Source organism: Carassius gibelio, chromosome A21, assembly GCF_023724105.1.
Source record: "Carassius gibelio isolate Cgi1373 ecotype wild population from Czech Republic chromosome A21, carGib1.2-hapl.c, whole genome shotgun sequence".
Lineage (NCBI taxonomy): Eukaryota > Metazoa > Chordata > Actinopteri > Cypriniformes > Cyprinidae > Carassius > Carassius gibelio.
This window is the reverse complement of record NC_068391.1, coordinates 15,006,665-15,026,136: the sequence shown is the minus strand read 5'-3', so window position 1 is coordinate 15,026,136 and position 19,472 is coordinate 15,006,665. Positions and strand designations below refer to the sequence as shown.

Genomic DNA, 19,472 nt, shown 5'->3' with positions numbered 1-19,472 from the left:
AATAGGCTATCAATCATTTATCAAGCAGATCCATGGTAGTCAACTGGTGGTCTATTAACTATTTTATGCAGTGCTACAGATAAAATAACCTTTTAAATTAGGGGGTCTTTGAGCAGGATGGGTGGTCCTTGCCTGGGGCACAAAAGGTTTACAACCCCCTTAAGCAGATTATCGCGTTTAAGATTATATTCAATCAATCAAATATAGTACAGAAGAACCAAAACACCAGTCAGAATGGATGCTTTTATAATAAAAGATAAGTTGCCGTAAAAGCAAGATTTCAGTTCTTTTCAAAACCAGGAACGCCTGATTCAGAGTCGTTTTCGTGAGTCGACTCAGTGATTCTGAACAGTGACTCTTCGAGCATGTCACGCGCTCCGACCACCCACACACTCTACTGAGGAAATGGCCGTGCGCTTTCTGTCCGTAACCAGAAGACTTCACATCGATTTTTGGAGGTTAACACCAAGTGCAGTCAACAGGTAAAGCTTGATTTATCGATTAATATTCAGACAAATGTGCCAATAATACGAAAAAACAGGGTTTTGATAATATTATCGCCATTTTAACCGTTTAGAGTGTTGTGAGGTAACGTTACGTTAAGCGTCGCTGCTAACTGGCTAACGAGTGAGTTAACGTAACGGTGTAGCGGGACTCAAACCTCAGTTTAACCAATTAATACAACCCAGACGAGTTTAAATTTGGTAATAAACCAAGAACCCGTCGAACGCGGGTCGTTTAGTACTTTATATTGTGTTTTAAAGTCATTTTGCAAGATTGCGCCATCAATCACATCTGTCACCTCACGTTCACATCTGTGGCTTGCCTTAACGCTTCGTCCTTTCATAATGACGGGCAATTAAATGTAACAGTACTATTACGACCTCTATTTAAACAAGTTAAATGTTTGTTTAGTATTGTCAAAACTTTACTTTACTTTGTGTAATTAATCCTACGGCTCATTTACTTTCACAACTATAACTTACATGTTAAACGGACTGAACGTGTAATTATTGGTGATGAATGGTTTGTATTGCATTCTTGTGGTTTCTCTTTATTCTGGGGACATACCGATCAAAAACGGGTCAAACTGAAACTGCAGCCATCTGTGATCATTTGTTTCGAATTTAACCGACTATGAAAATCATAATTTTATTATTATTTTTTTTAATCAAAATATAGTTTGTATATGTTTAATATGACAGGATATCATGTCGACAAATTAATAATCCCATGACTTAGTATTTTGTTAACTTGTTTAAATATTTTGGGATCAAATTCGATTTTTTTTTATTTTTAGTTACTTTGTGTAAAATTAATTTCCCAGTCAGATCTTCTTATGTAGAAAATGTTATAAAGAAATGGGTTACATGAGCATTGCAGTAATGTTGAGCAAAAAGCTAAATACCACGATCCTTTAAATAGTTAAGGGAAAAAGAAAAATTAGCTTACTGTCAGGCCATCCAAGATGTGAGTTTTTTTTCTACATCAGAACTAGAGATGTTCCGATACCATTTTTTCCCTCCCGATACCGATTCCGATACTCGTGCTTTGGGTATCGACCGATACCGAGTACCGATACCAGTGTGTTAAAAAAAAAGGAAAAGATCATACTATGCCTGCATAACTGTGATATTATCATTGTGGTAAGGTCTGGCTCAGGTTAAACCCTTTGTAAAACATGAATGAATAGAGGAAATGCAAGCCATTTATTTTTAAATAGAACAGTATAACAGTAGTGCAACAGCAACTTAAATAAATATAGGAATAATTGTTTTTTTTTAATTAAACGGCAGCCACAATATTGTAAAATAAAGGCATTTAAATGTTTAAATAGAACAGTATAAAACAGTATTGCAACAACAACTTAACTAAATAAATATAGGAATAATTATTTTTTTTAAATAAAGTGCAGCCACAATATTGTAAAATAAAAAAGGCATTTAAATAGAACAGTATAAAACAGTAGTCCAACAGCAACTTAACTAAATAAATATAGGATTTTTTTTTTTTTAATAAAGTGCAGCCACAATATTGTAAAATAAAAAAGGCATTTAAATAGAACAGTATAAAACAGTAGTCCAACAGCAACTTAACTAAATAAATATAGGATTTTTTTTTTTTAATAAAGTGCAGCCACAATATTGTAAAATAAAAAAGGCATTTAAATAGAACAGTATAAAACAGTAGTCCAACAGCAACTTCAATGATTCCTTTAAAAAAAAAAAACTTAAAGTGCAGCCATTATGTTATAAAAAGGCATTCAAATCTTCAAATAGTGCAGTATTTAACAATAGTGCAACACCAACCTATAAAGTAAACATAAACAAAAATACAAATCAAAAGAGTAGCAGCTACATATTAAACAAAAAATACTTTACACCAAGTAGGCTACACATTGCAGTAGCATTTAAGCAATTTAGTATTGCTCATAATTTCAAGAGCAAAGGCAGATTCTTCTTCAAGAAGATGAGCATTTCTGCCCTCTCTCCTCCTAGCCTGTTCCTTCTTGCATCAATAATGTTGGATGCTACACTGAACAGTCTCTCACTGTCAACACTGGTACAAGGAGCACAGAGAAACTTTGCAGCAGTGGCAGCCAGGGTGGGAAAACGAATTTGGTTGACTCCCCAGTACTGGAATGGGCTGTCTGAGCGTGGGACCGTTTGCTCTGTCAAATATGTCTGTATTTGATTTTGAACTTGTGTGCTAGTGCTACTTGCCCCACGTTCCTCATCATGCTCCTGCAGGATTTCCTCAAACAGGCCTTTCAAGCTGCTCTTTCTGCTGCTGCTGCTGTCTGGCTGTGCTTCCAGACGTGGGGCTTTATGGGGGTTTTCTGGCACTGTCTCTGCTCCCTTAGGTGTGGTCCTGCTCAGTAACGCTGCCTCCATCTTCTCCACCTCTTGGGTCAGAGCATCCTTGGCATTCTTGTTGCTGTCTGCTCCTGTGAAGTATCTAAAAACAATGAAAAATAATAAATAAATGTCTTAATGTGTAAAATAAACATATAAACAACCTCTATAGTAGCTTTTAGTGGTAACATATTAATGCAACAGTAATCAATAATAATGCAATATCTAGTTATCCAAAACACCATTTCAAAATTTTGTTTATAATATAGACATTTAATAAACATATTAGACATACCTGTCTTTGAATCGTGGGTCTAAAAGAGTGGCAACTGCATACAAGGGCTCATTCTCGATGGTCTTGAATCTTTTCTGGACAGCCTCAAGAAGGGTTGTTTTCATGGTTTTTATACCCGTGTCCCCCTCGTTCTCCCGAGCAAGCAGGCGTTTCAGCACTGTGACTGAGGGAATGACTTCAGCTGCAGAAGAGGTGGAGGAGCTAATCTGTCTGGTCAGTTCTTCAAATGGTGCCAGAACAATGATGATTTTCTCCAGTAAAGCCCACTGGTAAGATGTAAGGGTCACTGGCAGGTCGTGGTCAGCTCCATATGCTGAAATTGACCGCTTCTGCTCCAGTAAACTTTCGAGCATATAGTAGGTACTGTTCCATCGTGTTGCTACGTCTTGGTGCAGACGTTTGGTGGGCATTTGGAGATCTTTTTGAATTTCCTCCAGGCGTGTAGTAGCCAGTGGCGAGTGTTTGAAATGACCGACTATCTTCCTACCATTCGCCAGTGCATCACTCACACTTCTCTGTGACAGTAGTCCTTCATGCACCACCAGCTGGAGAGTGTGGGCGAAGCATCCCAAACTTGCTACATCCATCTCGTCCATGGCTTTCTTCATGTTGCTAGCGTTGTCGCGCAAAACAACATGAACGTTGGACTTGGGGATTTTCCATTTTACTAGCATCTCCTCAATTGCTTCGGCAATTGATGTGCCAGTATGTGACCCTCGGAACTCGTTCGCGTGCAGCACCGCACTTCGAGGGGTAAATGTTGACTCTCTGTCCACCCAGTGTGACGTTAAACTTAGCAAAGACATGGGGCACACGTCGGAGCTCCAAATGTCCGTGGTAAAGCTGATTGCATGCACGTCTTTCAGCATACACAAAATGTGTTCCCTAACTGTCTCGTATAATTTGGGTAGCGCAGTTTCAGAGATATATTTACGACCTGGCAAACAGTACCTTGGCTCCAAATGCTCCATTAAGCGGCGAAATCCAACATTTTCGACGACAGACAGGGGTTGGTCATCCAGGACAATAAACTCCACAATTTTGTCGGTTATCTTTGTTGCTTTTTGGCTGTCTTTGGTGAATTTATCTCGTCGCTGGAAGGCAGTTTCCAGAGTTTGCTGCTGCAGTTCGTCCTTTTTTTTACCCTTAGCTTTGGTGAATTCGTCATGCTCTTTAGTGTGACGTGTCTTCAAATGTTTGATTAAGTTGCTGGTGTTGAAATTTGCAACATTCGTGCCACCCCTCGAAATTGCTTCTTTGCATATGTTGCATTTCGCCGTCTTACTGGTGGGAAAATCCACTGTAAAGTACTGCCAAACTGCCGACATGATGCGTTAACGTTAGCTCTATGGTTAGCTCCTTTTAAGGGAGGAGTCAGGTGGTCAGTTCTTCTTCGCCCCTCGAAAACAACAGTAGCTGCCGATGGCAACACAGCGCAACTGTTTTAAGAGCGGCGAAGAAAAACTGTAAGCTAACGGAGCTAATCAGTAAATAGATTCCCATTTCTAATAAATTATATGGTATCGGATCGGTGCCTGGACTCCAGTACTCGCCGATTCCGATGCCAGCATATTCGGCAGTATCGGAGGCATTTCCGATACTGGTATCGGAATCGGAACAACTCTAATCAGAACAGATTAGGAGAAATTTAGCATTAATTGAAATGTATCACATACTCCCCAGGGGATCCTCTGCAGTGAAGGGTGCTGTCAGAATGAGTCCAAACAGCTAATACATACATAACAATAATACACAAGTACTCCACATGACTCCAATCCATCAGTGTGTGAAGCAAAAAGCTGCAAAATCAAGACAAAAAAATCTAATCCAAAAACAGTTCCAACAAAAATATAAGTGGATTTTGAAGTGAGAGCACAAAAGGCAGTGACCTTTCACCAGAGGAAGCATTTATTATGGATTATAGATTTGTAATTTGGCCAGAAGTTTTAAAGGTAAAACGCCTTAATGATGGATGTTTTGTTGTTGTTTTTTTACTTCAGGATGCTAATTATTGAACTGAAGTATTGAATATGAATTACTTGTGGAATCAGCTGATTGATAATCTCATTCTGATGGCACCCATTCACTGCAGTGTAAAATTTTTATTTTTGTCTCATATACACACACATACATACATGCATATATATATATAGGCTTTAGGAGCTGTCTAATAAAAAATAAAATGCATATATTGAAGTATGTAACCACGCTGTTAATGTTTTCTTTTTTCGTTGCTCCAGGTCCGTCGTAGGCCTCTTCAGCACTGCAGCAGAGCATCGTAGTGCTGGTGATGACTGCCATGGTGATGATGGAGATGACGACCACAGTCACTCTGTGACACATGTCAGAGCTTTAGAGATAAGAGCTAGAAAACTGGAAGAGCAGCTTCACGACCTCACTGTAAGTTCAAAATGTGTGTGTGAGAGAGAGAATTAATTAAGGGGTTCAGTTCCAATTTAAAAAGGCAGATAAGAGTACCGCAGTTTATGGGAGCTGCTGGTATTCTAAAGTCACTCCTGTTACTGCAAACCGCTAAACAGAAGAGCTGAACTGCCTTTACAAATACAGGCATGTGCAGTGTTAATTTTTTAACTGGTTGTAGTCAGGTAAAAAAACACGTACCCGCATTGTGTCATCATTCGTTCCTCAAGCCAAGAACAGGTTTTGGCTTCCAAATGTGTACAATTCTGGTGGAAAAGGGGCATTTGTAAGCTATTGTAGCTTTTTAAGAAACTAAACTCATTCATGATGGAAAACATGTCATTTGGAGTTTAAATATATGTATATGGTTTTCTGGAGTACATGCAACATTAATAAAGGATAACTATCAACTGCTATGTCGATCTGGTCAGTATTTGGTCATTTTAGGGTTATTCTCATTGATAAATATCAGTGGTCAGTGGATAATGCCACATTTTTTGTTAAATTCAAATAAGTATTGTACACTTACATTGTAGTCACACAGTTGTACTCAATTGTTATAATTAAATCGTATTATATTATAATAGCTAATGCTATATTTGTAATTTGGTGATTTTTTTGCTTTTGGCAATTATTAATCAAACTTTTTGTGCTTTTCACAGGAGAGATACAAACGAGCCCTAGCTGACTCAGACAATGTCAGAAGAAGAACACAGAAGTTTGTAGAGGACGCCAAACTATTTGGTAACTTCAATATAGCTGCAAATAATAGCTGTTCACATTGCATTATTATAGCAGCATTACTGAAACATTATGCTCTTCCTAAAGGCATTCAGAGTTTCTGCCGTGACATTGTGGAAGTGGCAGACCTGTTGGAGAAGGTCGAGGAGAGAGATGAAGTACAGCAGCTAACACAATACCTGGCACACATACAGGGACGGTTGCAGTTCATCTTCACCAAACATGGACTGGAGAAGATGAGCCCCGTGGGATCCGCCTACGACCCATATCAGCATGAAATCGTCTGTCATACCCCAGCAGAGGGAGTGGAGCCCAGCACCATAGCCGTGGTGAAGCAAGACGGTTACATGCTCCATGGACGTACCATTCGGCACGCCCTTGTGGGTATAGCTGTGAAGACACAGGAGCAGTGACAGGACCGTAGTTCAGTCCTCTCCTGCTTGTGTTTCTTACACTCTTAGTATGTACAATACCAGTGTTCTTACATCTCTAGACAACTACACATTTGGCTCATTCGTTGAAGTAATGGTTATTTATATGTATTTATAAATGTTTTTTTTTTTTTTTCATTTTTTCTAACTTGTAATTTACACAGATTAATCAGGCTTTTTTTGTTTGTTTTTTGAACCCCTGATTCACAGAATGTCCAATACCCATTTAATGTTTGGAAAGATTCGTTATTGTCTTGTGTTTGTTCAAGACACTACATTTGTAGTGTTAATTTGACCTGGAAAATGCACTTTACTCCTTGTCATGGTGGTTTCTGTAAGTGATTAGTTGTTTCGAAGCTTAAGGGGAAAAGAGGTAATGACTTTTATAAGAAAGTAAAACTTTACAATACGATTCTATATGATGAACAGCCATGTTTACAGCATTCATTGATCTTGATTGATGGTAATTTACATTCTACTAAATATTAGTTCATAATGCATCATACTAATGTTGAACCAATGTTAACACATAGAATATTATTGTAATGTTATCAGAAAGTCTGTCTGCTGTGAAATGTCAGGGAAGTGTTATAGGCCACCAGTACCCAAAACAAAATGCTATGTTTTCTCTTTTAGAGTGGAGAAATGCACATAAGATAAATATGTATCCAAAGTGGAATAGAACAAAATGTTGTTTGGGAGATAAAATGAACATAAAAAATATTTATATGTATATATTTTTTTTAATAGTTTACCCTGATTTTTTCTATTGTTTTTTTTTTTTGTAGAAGTTATTTTCTTTGAAACTATAAAGTTTTTTACAGAAGTAGTCGTTGTAAATTTTGCATACAATTAGTTTTGAATGTGTGTGTGCATGGCAAGATGTTTTGACTGAATAAAATCTCATCATTTGATCATTCTGTGCTCCAGGGGTCAGTGTGTACAATTATAACTATCAGAGCGTGCCAGTGTTGCCAAGTCCGTGGTTTTCCCGCTGGATTGAGCTACATTAACACTGTCACCGCAACGCCGGTTGCTTTTCATGTCCGTGGGTTGAAGAGACCCCAATAACGTGATTATTTAGCCCATGGGATTAGAAATTTACTGAAGGATTCTCGGCGAAAAACGTTATTTTAACCCCATAATGACATGTTTTTTTTTATCCGGGAACACCCGTCAAACGCTATTAGGCTAGTTTTGAATGGCGATTGGGAGGGCTTTGTTGCGAAAACCTGGCAACCCTGGGACGTGCCGCGATTGACTAAAACACCGGAAACGCGGTCAGACTTTCCGCACGTGCTCTCAGGCAACACAAAATCTCTCTCAAGTTAAACTCTTAAGTTTGTTTCACATATTTTTAGCGAACCATGACGAAGATAAAGAAGGAGAAAACTGGTGAAGAGGAGACTGGGGGAACAGAGAAATCATATCAAGAATTAATAGCTAATGTAAACCCAATCGCAAACCCGCTTGCATCGCGTAAACTAAGCAAGAAGCTCTACAAGTGCGTCAAAAAAGGTAAAATATAGTTTCAAGTAATTTTTTTTCTATAACTAAGCTATATGACATTTGAATCTGAATAAAATGCATTAAATGTGGTTTTATATAGTTTTATTGTTAAAGAGAGCCACGTGGCTGCATGCAGCTAATATAAATGTTCCTCACTATTTTGCACAGCGGCTAAAATCAAACAGATCCGACGAGGAGTAAAAGAGGTACAGAAGTTCATCAACAAAGGAGAGAGAGGGTAAGGCGAGATTTATGTGATCAGTCAGTCACTGGTTGATCAGGTCACACTGATGTTTGTTATTTGAACACTTTCTGTCATTTTGCAGTATTGTGGTGTTTGCTGGAGACACTCTTCCAATCGAGGTGTATTGTCACTTACCAATCATGTGTGAAGACAAAAACATGCCTTATGCTTACGTGCCATCTAAAGTTGTAAGTTCATTAGAACTGTTTATGATGCTATATTTGCCTTTCTGAATCAAATATGGAACATAGTTACAATACACACGTTTTTCTCTTTCTGCAGGATTTGGGTTCATCAGCTGGATCAAAGCGTCCCACCTGTGTTATCATGATCAAACCACATGATGAATATCAAGAAGCCTATGATGAGTGTCTGGAGGAAGTCACGTCTCTGCCAAAACCAATCTGAGGATACTTGGATGTTTTATTTGAGTTTTTAAAAGAATGTTTGAATGTATCAAATCAGATTAGAATGGCTGGAGGGACTTCATGGTGTTGGTGTTCACCAGTGTATCTCTCATGTCATGTAGAGACTGAACCAAATTCTGGAGCGACTTCTTTTTGCTTAAAGAAGCACAAAAGTATGATAGCAGTTAATATGACGTTGCGTGAGTTCATGTCACCTGACAGTGGATGGAGCTGTTGTGTTTCTCAGTGTTTGACACTATTGATCTCTGAAATGTTTGATGTATTGATTGGTTTATTTTTCATTTTTCATAACCGCTTCGGGGTAGTGGACCCCAAAGAGCTCCAAGAGATGTCAAAATAAACCTTAACTCTTCTTACCGTTTTAGTGTGTATCTTTACAAAAACATTTATAGTTCCTAAAATCTGGATGTTCAGTTTTAAAATGCAGTGCTATGAATATTGAAAAATCATCAAAATAAAATGGTAGAATGCGTTCTGTGCAGAATCCCATGCATATGTATTCTAAGAGAATGACTTGTTATTGGCCTCATGTACTTCAACATACATTATTTTAAAACAAACGTGTTTGATCTGCCTATGTTAAAATCACATTAAAATGTGTGTATACACATAATATTAAGAGATTTTCTATTTTGAAAGATCATTCGAAATAAAACAAGATCTGGAAACAGCATAAAAAAAAATTATAAACTGGTAGACCAATATGTAACGTTGATTCCTTTTCCTCTGTCTTAGGTGACATGATGTTAATGCATATTTCATATTCTGTAACACATCAGCACAATGGTGTGGTTAATGTACTTGTTTTTCGGACATCTAAGTGTTGCAGGGTGCGACATATTTACCAATGAGATTTGGCAACAAATCAGGCCGCACTTGATGTGCACTCATACTGAGATCTATAGTAAACATTGTCTCACATTCTCAAAACTATTTATACTTTTCCTTTATATACATTATTATGCCCACTTTGTTTTGCGTTTACAAAAACTAGAATAATCTTTCCATAAATTAAAAAAAAAAATGGACTGAAGCAACGTTTGACAAACTAATGTAAAAGGAAACGCTTTATAACGGTTTTGTCAACAGTCCACATGGTGGCAGTATTGTCCTTCCATTCCAAGTTACTTCTAGTAACCACCGAGCCTTTACACACTCCTCACTTAAGTTCATTGTATGTATGCGGTATATTTTATCAAGACATGATGGATATCCTTAATCATTCTCATGTGTTTACTTAAAGCTCATTACTGTAATAGAATATGAGCATAAGCAGAGCAGGGCCCCTTTGTTTGGTGCACCAACACAGTGTGTTAGGTGTTGAAACTGATAAACAGACTCCACTGCGAGTCTCTTTTGTTTCACTAGGCCCAGGTTCCTGGTGCTGGTTCAGTCTGTGTTGACATCTTAAATATTTAATACAGAAATGTTCTTACTCCCATGATGTTTGTTGTTTTTTTTGTTGCAAATATTACTCCCAAATCATGTATAAAAGCACAAGAGAGGGCTTTGAGTCCATCAGTTTGCTAAAACCTGAGGACTGGACGGTTGCCACTTCAGACTACTGCCACTGCATCCACGATAAAGACATCAAGCATGAAAAACATGGATAATACTGCTTCACATTTCATCATTGTTTTGGAATATATTTATGTTTGGCTTGTCTTTTGAGGTACCAGGAGCACAGTTATTCCACCAGGTCTGAGGAGGTACTTGGAGGAGAGGAACTAATGTGCTGGAAGAACAGCAACGATAATTTATCGGGTTATTTCAGGAAATGCAGATGAATTCTGATTGGATTTTAGATTTTTTTTTATGTGTGTGTGTGTGTGTGTGTTTTGGAGCTTCATTGCTGAACTCGTTATCATAATATGTGTAACCGGACACAGGTATTGGCTATTGAACTGGATTTTTTTCTTAATGGATGGAGATCTTGGTAGGACAGTAGCTGCATTAATGCATAAAATGTCCAATGTCATGCAAATGTCCTTCCTGTGAGCCACATTCCAGGCCACGTGTTCACCTATTTACTCCCAACAGCGGGACGCGGTCCGACCTGAGTCACCTGTGTCCAGGGGGATGGTGACACTGCAGTGCCATGAGTTTACCAAACAAGCTTTAAAGTTCAGCCATGTTTTAGTGTACACACTTCAAAGTGACGCCAGTGTTTAATATGGGCACTGGAGGATAAACAGACCAAAGGAATGGAAAAATAAATTCAAGCAATTCATTATTTTAGCTAAGTGTTTGCCTGCATTGTAACACCACTAACTAGGGCTTCTTGCTAAGGTAAGCATCGCTAGTGCTATTTGAACAAACACTTAATTGTCAGCGTAAAACTAAGTGTGTTACGGGCGCAAATGATTCCTCAAGTTATGCGAGTTGCTGAGGATTGAGGAGCTGTTAGATCTTCATTTTCCTGCATTGGACAATATATACATATATATATATATATATATATATATATATATATATATATATATTTAAAACATGAGCCACATCTAAGCAGAATAGCATTGATACTTGGAGTACATTGCCGAAAAACAACACAAAACCCACTCTGAACAACTTAGCAACCCATTATAGCAGTCACAACACAATAACATTGTATTGGTACAATTTGTACTTTGGAAATGTAGTTATACAGAAAGACCTTCACACTTTTTGCCTAATTTAACAATTGTCCTGATGTCGCAGCACAGAAAAAAAGACACTGTAACTGAAAGATGGAGGAAACCAATGTACAGGTTTCGTCTGTCATTTCGTGTTTGCCTTTATCTCCCAAATCTCCACACATTTTCTTTTTCTTTTTTTTCTTCTGTCATTTTTCTGTTGACATGTTTAACGTACCAAGTTGGCTGTTTGAGATGCAAGGCAGGAGGATGCAGGTCCCGGCTCATCTGTGTCTATTCCAGGGCTTGGCAGTGCCCTTGCTTGTGTTTAGGGTGTCAACAAGCACCTGCTGCCTGCCGTCCCCTCTCGAACATCAGCACGCGCCACCGTGACACCCCCTCAACCCTCACCCGCTTCACCCTGCTTCACCCTGCCAGCTCTAACCGCTTCATGTCATATATCGTTCTTATAAATCAACACGTCGGACTCACTGCTGTGTGTACAACTGGAGCATTACTTTAACAGTTCTGCGCATGTTCTTGTGTGGTCCATCTTTCCTTCCCCTTTCTCTAAAGTCTGGGACAGTTTCTATTCCAGACAGGTGCTGGTGATCAAGCAGGTGTAGCAGGAGATTTACTGATTTCATCGGATTCTGTTGAGCAATAGTTCTGAGCCTGGGGCGCGAGGCAGGTAAATCCTCCGACCTCCTGCACCCTCCGAGGAGCGACAGACAAGAGCAGAGCCCCAGTCAGCACCGCAGAAAGAGAAAGCTGGAGAAATGCTAGAGGAGGAACATTCCTGTTTTAGGATACAAATTCTATTTCAAGTTTCAATTAGGTTTATGTTTCCAATTGAAATTTGCACTACCTGTCAAATGTTCAAATATTGACACTACCTAAGATTTTTATGTTATTGAAATTAGTTTTTATTATTTGTCACAAGGCTGCATGTATTTGTTAAAAATAAAGTAAAAACTGATATTATAAAACATTTTCTTTTGTGATATACTGTAAAATGTGATTCAGTTCTGTGGTAGCGAAGCTTAATTTTCATCAGGTATTCAGAAATCTAATAATTTACTGCTGTAGAAACATTACTTCAACACTTATTATGAAATTTTTTTTGTGGAAACAATGTCTCTACTGTGACTTTTGATCAGTTTGTTGAATATTAACGAATGTATTAATGTCTTAAAATAAAAATAAAAAAGTAAAAAACGTTCTAAGCCCAAACTTTTGAATGCCTGTGTATATGTAGTCAATGAAAATTGTAATATACAGCATTAATTATATGATATAAATATCTATTTAAAAAATGCAAAAATATAATACAAAAATAGTATTATATGATATTTGAATATGCAATATTATATTATATTTTATTAACATACATAATAAATTAAATGTATAAAGTACATTTTACATGTCTCTCTCCCTATATAGTATAACGTGCATATATATAAAGTGTGTTTGTGTGTGTGTGTGTGTGTGTGTATGTATGTATATATATATATATATATATATTTCAAATACAGATTTCATATAAATAATATAAATAGTATAAATATTTTTATAAAAATTATTAAATATCATATAAATATAAATAGTAAAATACATAAAATATTTATATGTGTTTTAAATTTAATTTTTTACAAATTTTCTATTTTCAAATTTAAAATGTAAAATGTAAAATAAAATTTTAAAAAAAGAACAGTGTTACAATTTTGCGATCCTAGAATGAATTTATTTGATTTATTTCAGTTAAGTCATTATCAAATGTCTCAGGGACTTTACAAGTAAAAAAACTTTGGTCATAGGTTTAGGAGAAAAAAAAAGAGGTCTACCTACTGAGACATAGTGTTTGCATAGAGAACTGATAAAGGGTCATGCTTAATTGCTCATTGTAGAGGCCAAAATATTTAAATGAAAAGAGAAGAGAGATGGACATATAATAGAAAGATCAGAGGGCAGTGTATTCTAACACTTGAGCGGTTCGAAGCATATCCTTTAGAGCTGGCTTTTAACACAGAGATGTCCCGTCAGGCTTAAGATCAACCAACTCTGTAAGAGCTGCATAAAAAGCAGCAGCTTGACCTCTATTTGCATAACAGTGACATTTTGTTTGTATTCCAATGCTTATATTTGTGTGAGTGTGTGTGTGTGTGTGTATCGGGTTATTGGGATGTCAGTGTGCCATCGGGACGGCCTTGGGGCGACCGGGGGCTTGTGAGGGCACGTTCTCCACCTCTGACAGCCCTGCGGTTCATAAACTCCTGTCATCCAACTCACTCTTGAATGCACCTCCACGCCCATTCGGAGATCAGGGTCTAACAAAAGAAAGCCACCACTGACAAATGAGAAACCGCTAGAGTCGAGCATGTGCAGGAGCTCACAGAACAGCAGAGAATGCTCCAAGACAAATCCAAAACAAATAAATGTCATTCTGTTTCAACACCCAGATCTGTTAGTTTGTCATTAGGTTTTTAGAAAACACTCAAGGCGCTCCTCTCAGAAATGAGTGGGGTTTTATGGAAATACTTCACACAGACATGCAAAGTGCAGCTCCCCCTCTTTGAAATTCTAAACAGCATGACTTTCGAAGAGTTTTATGGTTTTGGAAGTTAGGAAAATGGCAAATGGCCTGCCGTGTTGGTAGAGAAAGTGATGCTCTGATTTATCACACGCTTGTGTCTGTAGCCACAGGGTTTAACAGAAGACCCCTGTCCTCTATTAGGAGGGGAAAACAGCATTAGCAGATGTAGACGCATGTCTTAGATCCAGTTTAGCAGTAACTCCAGGTTCTGACACTTGTTCTTGTGTACTTCATGGCTTGATGATCTGAAAATATGGAAATGAGTGTCTCCACAAAGACTGATGTTTGCATGTCCACCTGCACAGACTTGTAAAGACCCCAGGAATCAAACATAAGTCTTATTTATGTTCCTCTGGCCTTTCCCACCAAATATTCCAGTGTCACATTTCATAGACAGTTAATAATCCTTGCGCTTCAACAATGTCATTTTGCATAATTCTTCCGGCCTGATTTTTCTGATTACAGTGTTTGGGCGTGGATATTTATTGATACCGAGACAAATCTGTTGACACACAGTAAACCTAATCCTCCGGCCAGACAGTGACAAGCCGGGAGTCACCATGACTGTCGCCAAAAGCATCTGAAGTTGTAAGAGTTTGGGTTGTTTTCATACCCGGCCTCTCTAAGGCGTCCTGAAGGAAACCCGTGGGACTGGTGCTGGTCTATAGGGGTAGAGAGCTGTGTTATAGGGGTCCGGCAAGCAGTCAACGAAAATGAGGCATGCTGGGGCAGGACATGTGCCACAGTCAGAGGTTTGTTCATATCTAAAGCAATCTAGGACTGATGTTTAATTCACTGCCTACACAATGATCTCCTCTAAGAAAAAGCTTTAGAGCTTTAGATGATTTCTGTTAAGTTCACATGCAATGATGGCTTGTTCCTAATTTTAGAAACCCTGATGCTAGATGCCTTTTAATTAATTAGTATAAAAAATTACTTCGAAATACTATAAAAGAGGCACTGCTTATGCTTTATGCTTTTTTTTGGTTTCATTTTCTTTATGGAGATTTGCTGTGATATAATTGTTATGAATTAAAGATTTTTGTGAGTGATTATAGTATATATCAGATGGAAAATAAATGGTATAAATGAAGATAAATAATTATTATTGAATATTGATGAATAAATAAATACATTTGTTTATTAAATAATATATAAATTATGAAAATAAAACAATAATTATCTGAAAATTAAATAAAAATTAATGTATGCCGTTACCTCTTTATTTGTTTATATTTGTATATCATTTAAATATTTAACTAATTTTCTTTATTAATTAATTAGATTTTTGTGCTCATAAATTTTTTATTTACTTTTGTTTATTTCTCATTTGTATTTGTATCATTTTAAAGAACATTTTTTGCTGTGTATACATTATTTTGTTTTTTAGAATTTCCTTCGGTGCGTCTTAATCCCCATAATGTTTATTTTTTGTTTTTCAGAGTTCAGTAAAGGCAGACAGACAATATAGATCATCCTTCTCTGTTTCTGATTTCATTCCAGCACCACTTTTCCCTCCATATTTTCATGCAAATTGCCACTGTACCTATATAAGAGAATCTGGAATACTAGCCATCTCAGACAAAGTTTATGTCTGAGAGAACTGCTACTTTTATGCTAAATCAAGCACACACACACACAGCACAGTGTCCTTTGGCAACACATGGATTGGATTGCTCTGACACGTGAAAACCATCATAGTGAATGTAACAGTTTTGCACAGGCCTGAGCTGTAACTGAATCTTGAAACGTGCTCATTAATAAACATGACATTTTCCAAGAATTACAAGGGAGTTTCTAGGATTTTTCTCAGAATAAGGAACAACAGGCAAACGTGTAGATGAGACACAAACCATTTCAGCAATAGAAACCAGTAAAACTCACTGAATACAGTCCAACCCCACATTCATTCACGGATACTCAAAACTATAAACACCACTTAATATGACTTATACATACATACATCAGTCAGGTAATGTCAAGAATCTGGAGCATTTATTCATTGAAAATTGATTATTAATTCTTATTATTTCATTTTATTATATAGACTGTTCAAAAGTCTGGGACACAAGATCAGTAGGATTTTATTTATTTATTTATAAATATTCAGCAAAGATGGATTAAAAGTGGCAATAAAGACATTCCATAATAAATCTATTTAATGTAAATGCCAGTCTTTCCATTTAATAGTATGCATTTCTAATAATAAAAAAAAGCTATTAAGCAGCACAAACATTTTTACATTGATATTAATATAATTTTTGTTTATAAAAACATCAGCATATTCGAATCATTTCTGAAGGATTGTGTGACTCAGAAGACTGGAGTAATTATGCCTGAAATTGAGCTTTGCATTAAAGGAATACATTACATTACATTGTAAAATATATTCAAATAACATAATAACAGTTATTATATACACTGTCAAATAAATACAGCCTTGGTGAACACTGCAGATTTTAAAATCATTTGAAAACTCATTACAAAGCATTACATAATTTTTTTTTTATTTGTGTGTGTTAATAGTGTATTAATATATATATATATATATATATATATATATATATATATATATATATATATATATATATATATATATATATATATATATATATATATATATATATATATATATATTTAAATAATTATTAATACTTGATTCCTGCAGCACTGTTTTTCACAAGTATTCAAATTCAAATATATCTTTAATGTATGCTCATGAATATGCACAGTGTTCATTTATTTAGTGTGAACCCATTTGTTACGTGAATATAGTTACATTTTTTCACTTCGAATAAATACTTTCTATAAGTTCATATTTGTAAGTAAAGGCCTGATCAACAGAATTCAACGATCATAACGCAACTAGTTTTAAAACAAACATCTTTCGTTTATTGTGGATTTATGTGTAAATTCACTTGATAATGAACTCTGATTGCAATTTATGCAACTTCAAGATGTATGTTACATAGTGAACAGCATATAAAAAGCTTGCTGCTTGAATGGATTTTCCAGCTGCACTGTTCACTCTCACTTTTCACTGATCAGGAACATCTCCTCAGGAACATCTGCTCCGTTGAATCCAACAGGTTTTCTCCACACCTGCACTTGATGGGGCTGCAGGGCGTCTTTAATCACGTTCTCTCCATCTATCGCCCCGTCGGGCCTTGTGTTTACAAACAACACTGGCCCACTGATGTGGCATGTGTCAGTAAACAGAAGGCACACTTACAGCGCCGTTGGTCAAGAGACAGCTCACTGGATCTCAAAAGAGTAGCCACCTCAACGAGGCCAGACAGCACTGAAGCTATTGTGTGTGTGTGAATGGAGATGAAGGAACGTGTGTATGAAGGTAGGGCGAGGTCTCTTAGGTCTAGCCATGTGTGTGTGTGTGTGAGTGTGTGTGAGCGGCACATGCCAGGTTTATCAGTGAATCTGTGATGACCTGGTGATCATGAGGTCTCTGTTGTGAAGCACAGACGCCAAGACTGAGATCTTAATGTCACTTTAAATGGATTTAAATGAGCGAGGCAGCACCATTTCACTAAGAGAGCTAACTGCAATCATTAGCTTAATATTTCTTTATTGAATACTCCATTAAAAATGTCTAAAACCTATCTTTATTATTAACATATTATTGACTTAACCCAGCAAACCCAAAGAGTTCCACTAAGGTTAGCAAATGTTTTTTTTTTTTGTCATATCTGTATAGCAGTACTGAGTTGAACTACATTGATAATAATAATATAAATAAACTTTTCGTGAGCATCAATGTGTCATGAGCATCAAATCAGCATATTAAAATGATTTCTGAAGGATCATATGACACTGAAAACTGGAATAATGAATAATGAAAATTCAGCTTTACCATCACTTAAATAAATTAAATTTGAAACAATATTAATAACAATACTAACAGCATAAGAGACGTCATTGATTAATCAGCAATACATATATTTATAAAATAAATGAACACTAAACATTTCCCCTGAATTATATGGTTCCCATTTAGTTATTTTGGGGGAACCAAATGCTCTATGTTTTATAAACAAAAACCTACAAAGGTTTTTATTTTATTTTTTGTAGAACCAAAAACTATAATTCCGGGAACTTTCCGTGAACTAAAAGTTGTTAAAGTAAAACCAAATGCAATGTCTTACTTTTTTTTGTTGTTGTAATTATACATCAATGACATTTTTTATTGGTGTATTGAACTTTAGGCAACATAAACACAGCATTTTGACAGGTCCACATACTTTAAGCCAGAGGCATTCCTGCAGTAGATGAGAGCAGGAGACAGCAGCCGAGGCACCTGGCCAGAAACACACGGCACACTCCCTGTGTTGTGAGATTCGATCGATTAGATCAAAGTGACACATCTAAATCTAGAGTCAGTTTGTTGTGTGGAGACGGTGAATCGTGTGTTTTGACAATAAACACCTGAGGAATCGAGAGCTGCAGGGAAGGAGAGATGTCACAGGCACAGGCGGAGATGATTGTTGTATCAGTATATCAGCACTGGGCTGATTCTCTTCATGGGCTGCCGCTGGGCCATAAATCTTGACCATTCACGCTGCTAAAATAGGGGATTTATCCAAGTAGGCAGTGTCATTATAGTTTATTATTAGATATAGTGGGGTAGCTTACATATAACTTAAAATGATACTTAAATATAAATACATTTCAAACTCCTAATGTTATAGACGTATATCCTGTTGTATATAGAAACACATTAATGCTTATAAATGCTTGTTATCCACCTTACATTGAATCTAACCTTGTTCAGACTAACTGAATAAATGTAAATGGAAAGACTTTTCATTAGACTTTCCCCCGCATTTTAGCACAAGAAAAGTCAGTCTCTAATAGGGCAAATGAAGATTTGATAATATATGTATGTATGCATGTCATTTATTCGTTCATTGATGGATTCAGTCATTGACTTATGTTTGATACTCAAAGCATTTTTTTTATTTATTTAATGGGTTCTGTTCATTACAAATGTTACTATTAGCATAACGAAATGATTCAAAAGTTAATTAGAAAAATAAACACATATTAACATGGATTTCAGAAAGAGTTCAACGGAAGCAAGAATATGTGAACTTTTCATACAAATCTAAGTGGGCTCTTTTGTTTATGTATAAACCCTTTGTATTTATTTTATTGTGTATTTATTTTATTTTGTTATATGTCTATATATATATATTTATGTGCATCACAACAGAGACCTCATGATCACCAGGTCATCACAGATTCACTGATAAACCTGGCATTGCTGCTCACACACACACACACACACACACACACACACACACAATACTAGACCTAAGAGACCTTTTA

General features: G+C 36.6%; 3 protein-coding genes across 3 annotated transcripts; 2 read left to right on the top strand and 1 right to left on the bottom strand.

The window, feature by feature from the left end:
* The first annotated feature begins 319 nt into the window (after positions 1-319).
* LOC127941875 (grpE protein homolog 2, mitochondrial) lies at positions 320-7,660 on the top strand. Its single transcript, XM_052537319.1, has 4 exons — positions 320-482; positions 5,391-5,550; positions 6,234-6,315; positions 6,400-7,660. Exons 1-4 carry the CDS (start codon positions 406-408, stop codon positions 6,723-6,725), a joined length of 645 nt encoding a protein of 214 aa, XP_052393279.1. The 5' UTR covers positions 320-405; the 3' UTR covers positions 6,726-7,660.
* LOC127941874 (zinc finger BED domain-containing protein 4-like) lies at positions 2,035-4,618 on the bottom strand. The gene is made up of 2 exons (XM_052537318.1): positions 3,151-4,618; positions 2,035-2,958 (listed from the first exon to the last, which is right to left on the bottom strand). The coding sequence occupies exons 1-2, from the start codon at positions 4,476-4,478 to the stop codon at positions 2,430-2,432; spliced, it is 1,857 nt and encodes a 618-aa protein (XP_052393278.1). The 5' UTR covers positions 4,479-4,618; the 3' UTR covers positions 2,035-2,429.
* A 315-nt stretch (positions 7,661-7,975) lies between the features above and the next one.
* Positions 7,976-9,276, top strand: nhp2 (NHP2 ribonucleoprotein homolog (yeast)). Its single transcript, XM_052537320.1, has 4 exons — positions 7,976-8,261; positions 8,421-8,490; positions 8,579-8,684; positions 8,779-9,276. The coding sequence occupies exons 1-4, from the start codon at positions 8,111-8,113 to the stop codon at positions 8,902-8,904; spliced, it is 453 nt and encodes a 150-aa protein (XP_052393280.1). The 5' UTR covers positions 7,976-8,110; the 3' UTR covers positions 8,905-9,276.
* Positions 9,277-19,472: the final 10,196 nt, after the last annotated feature.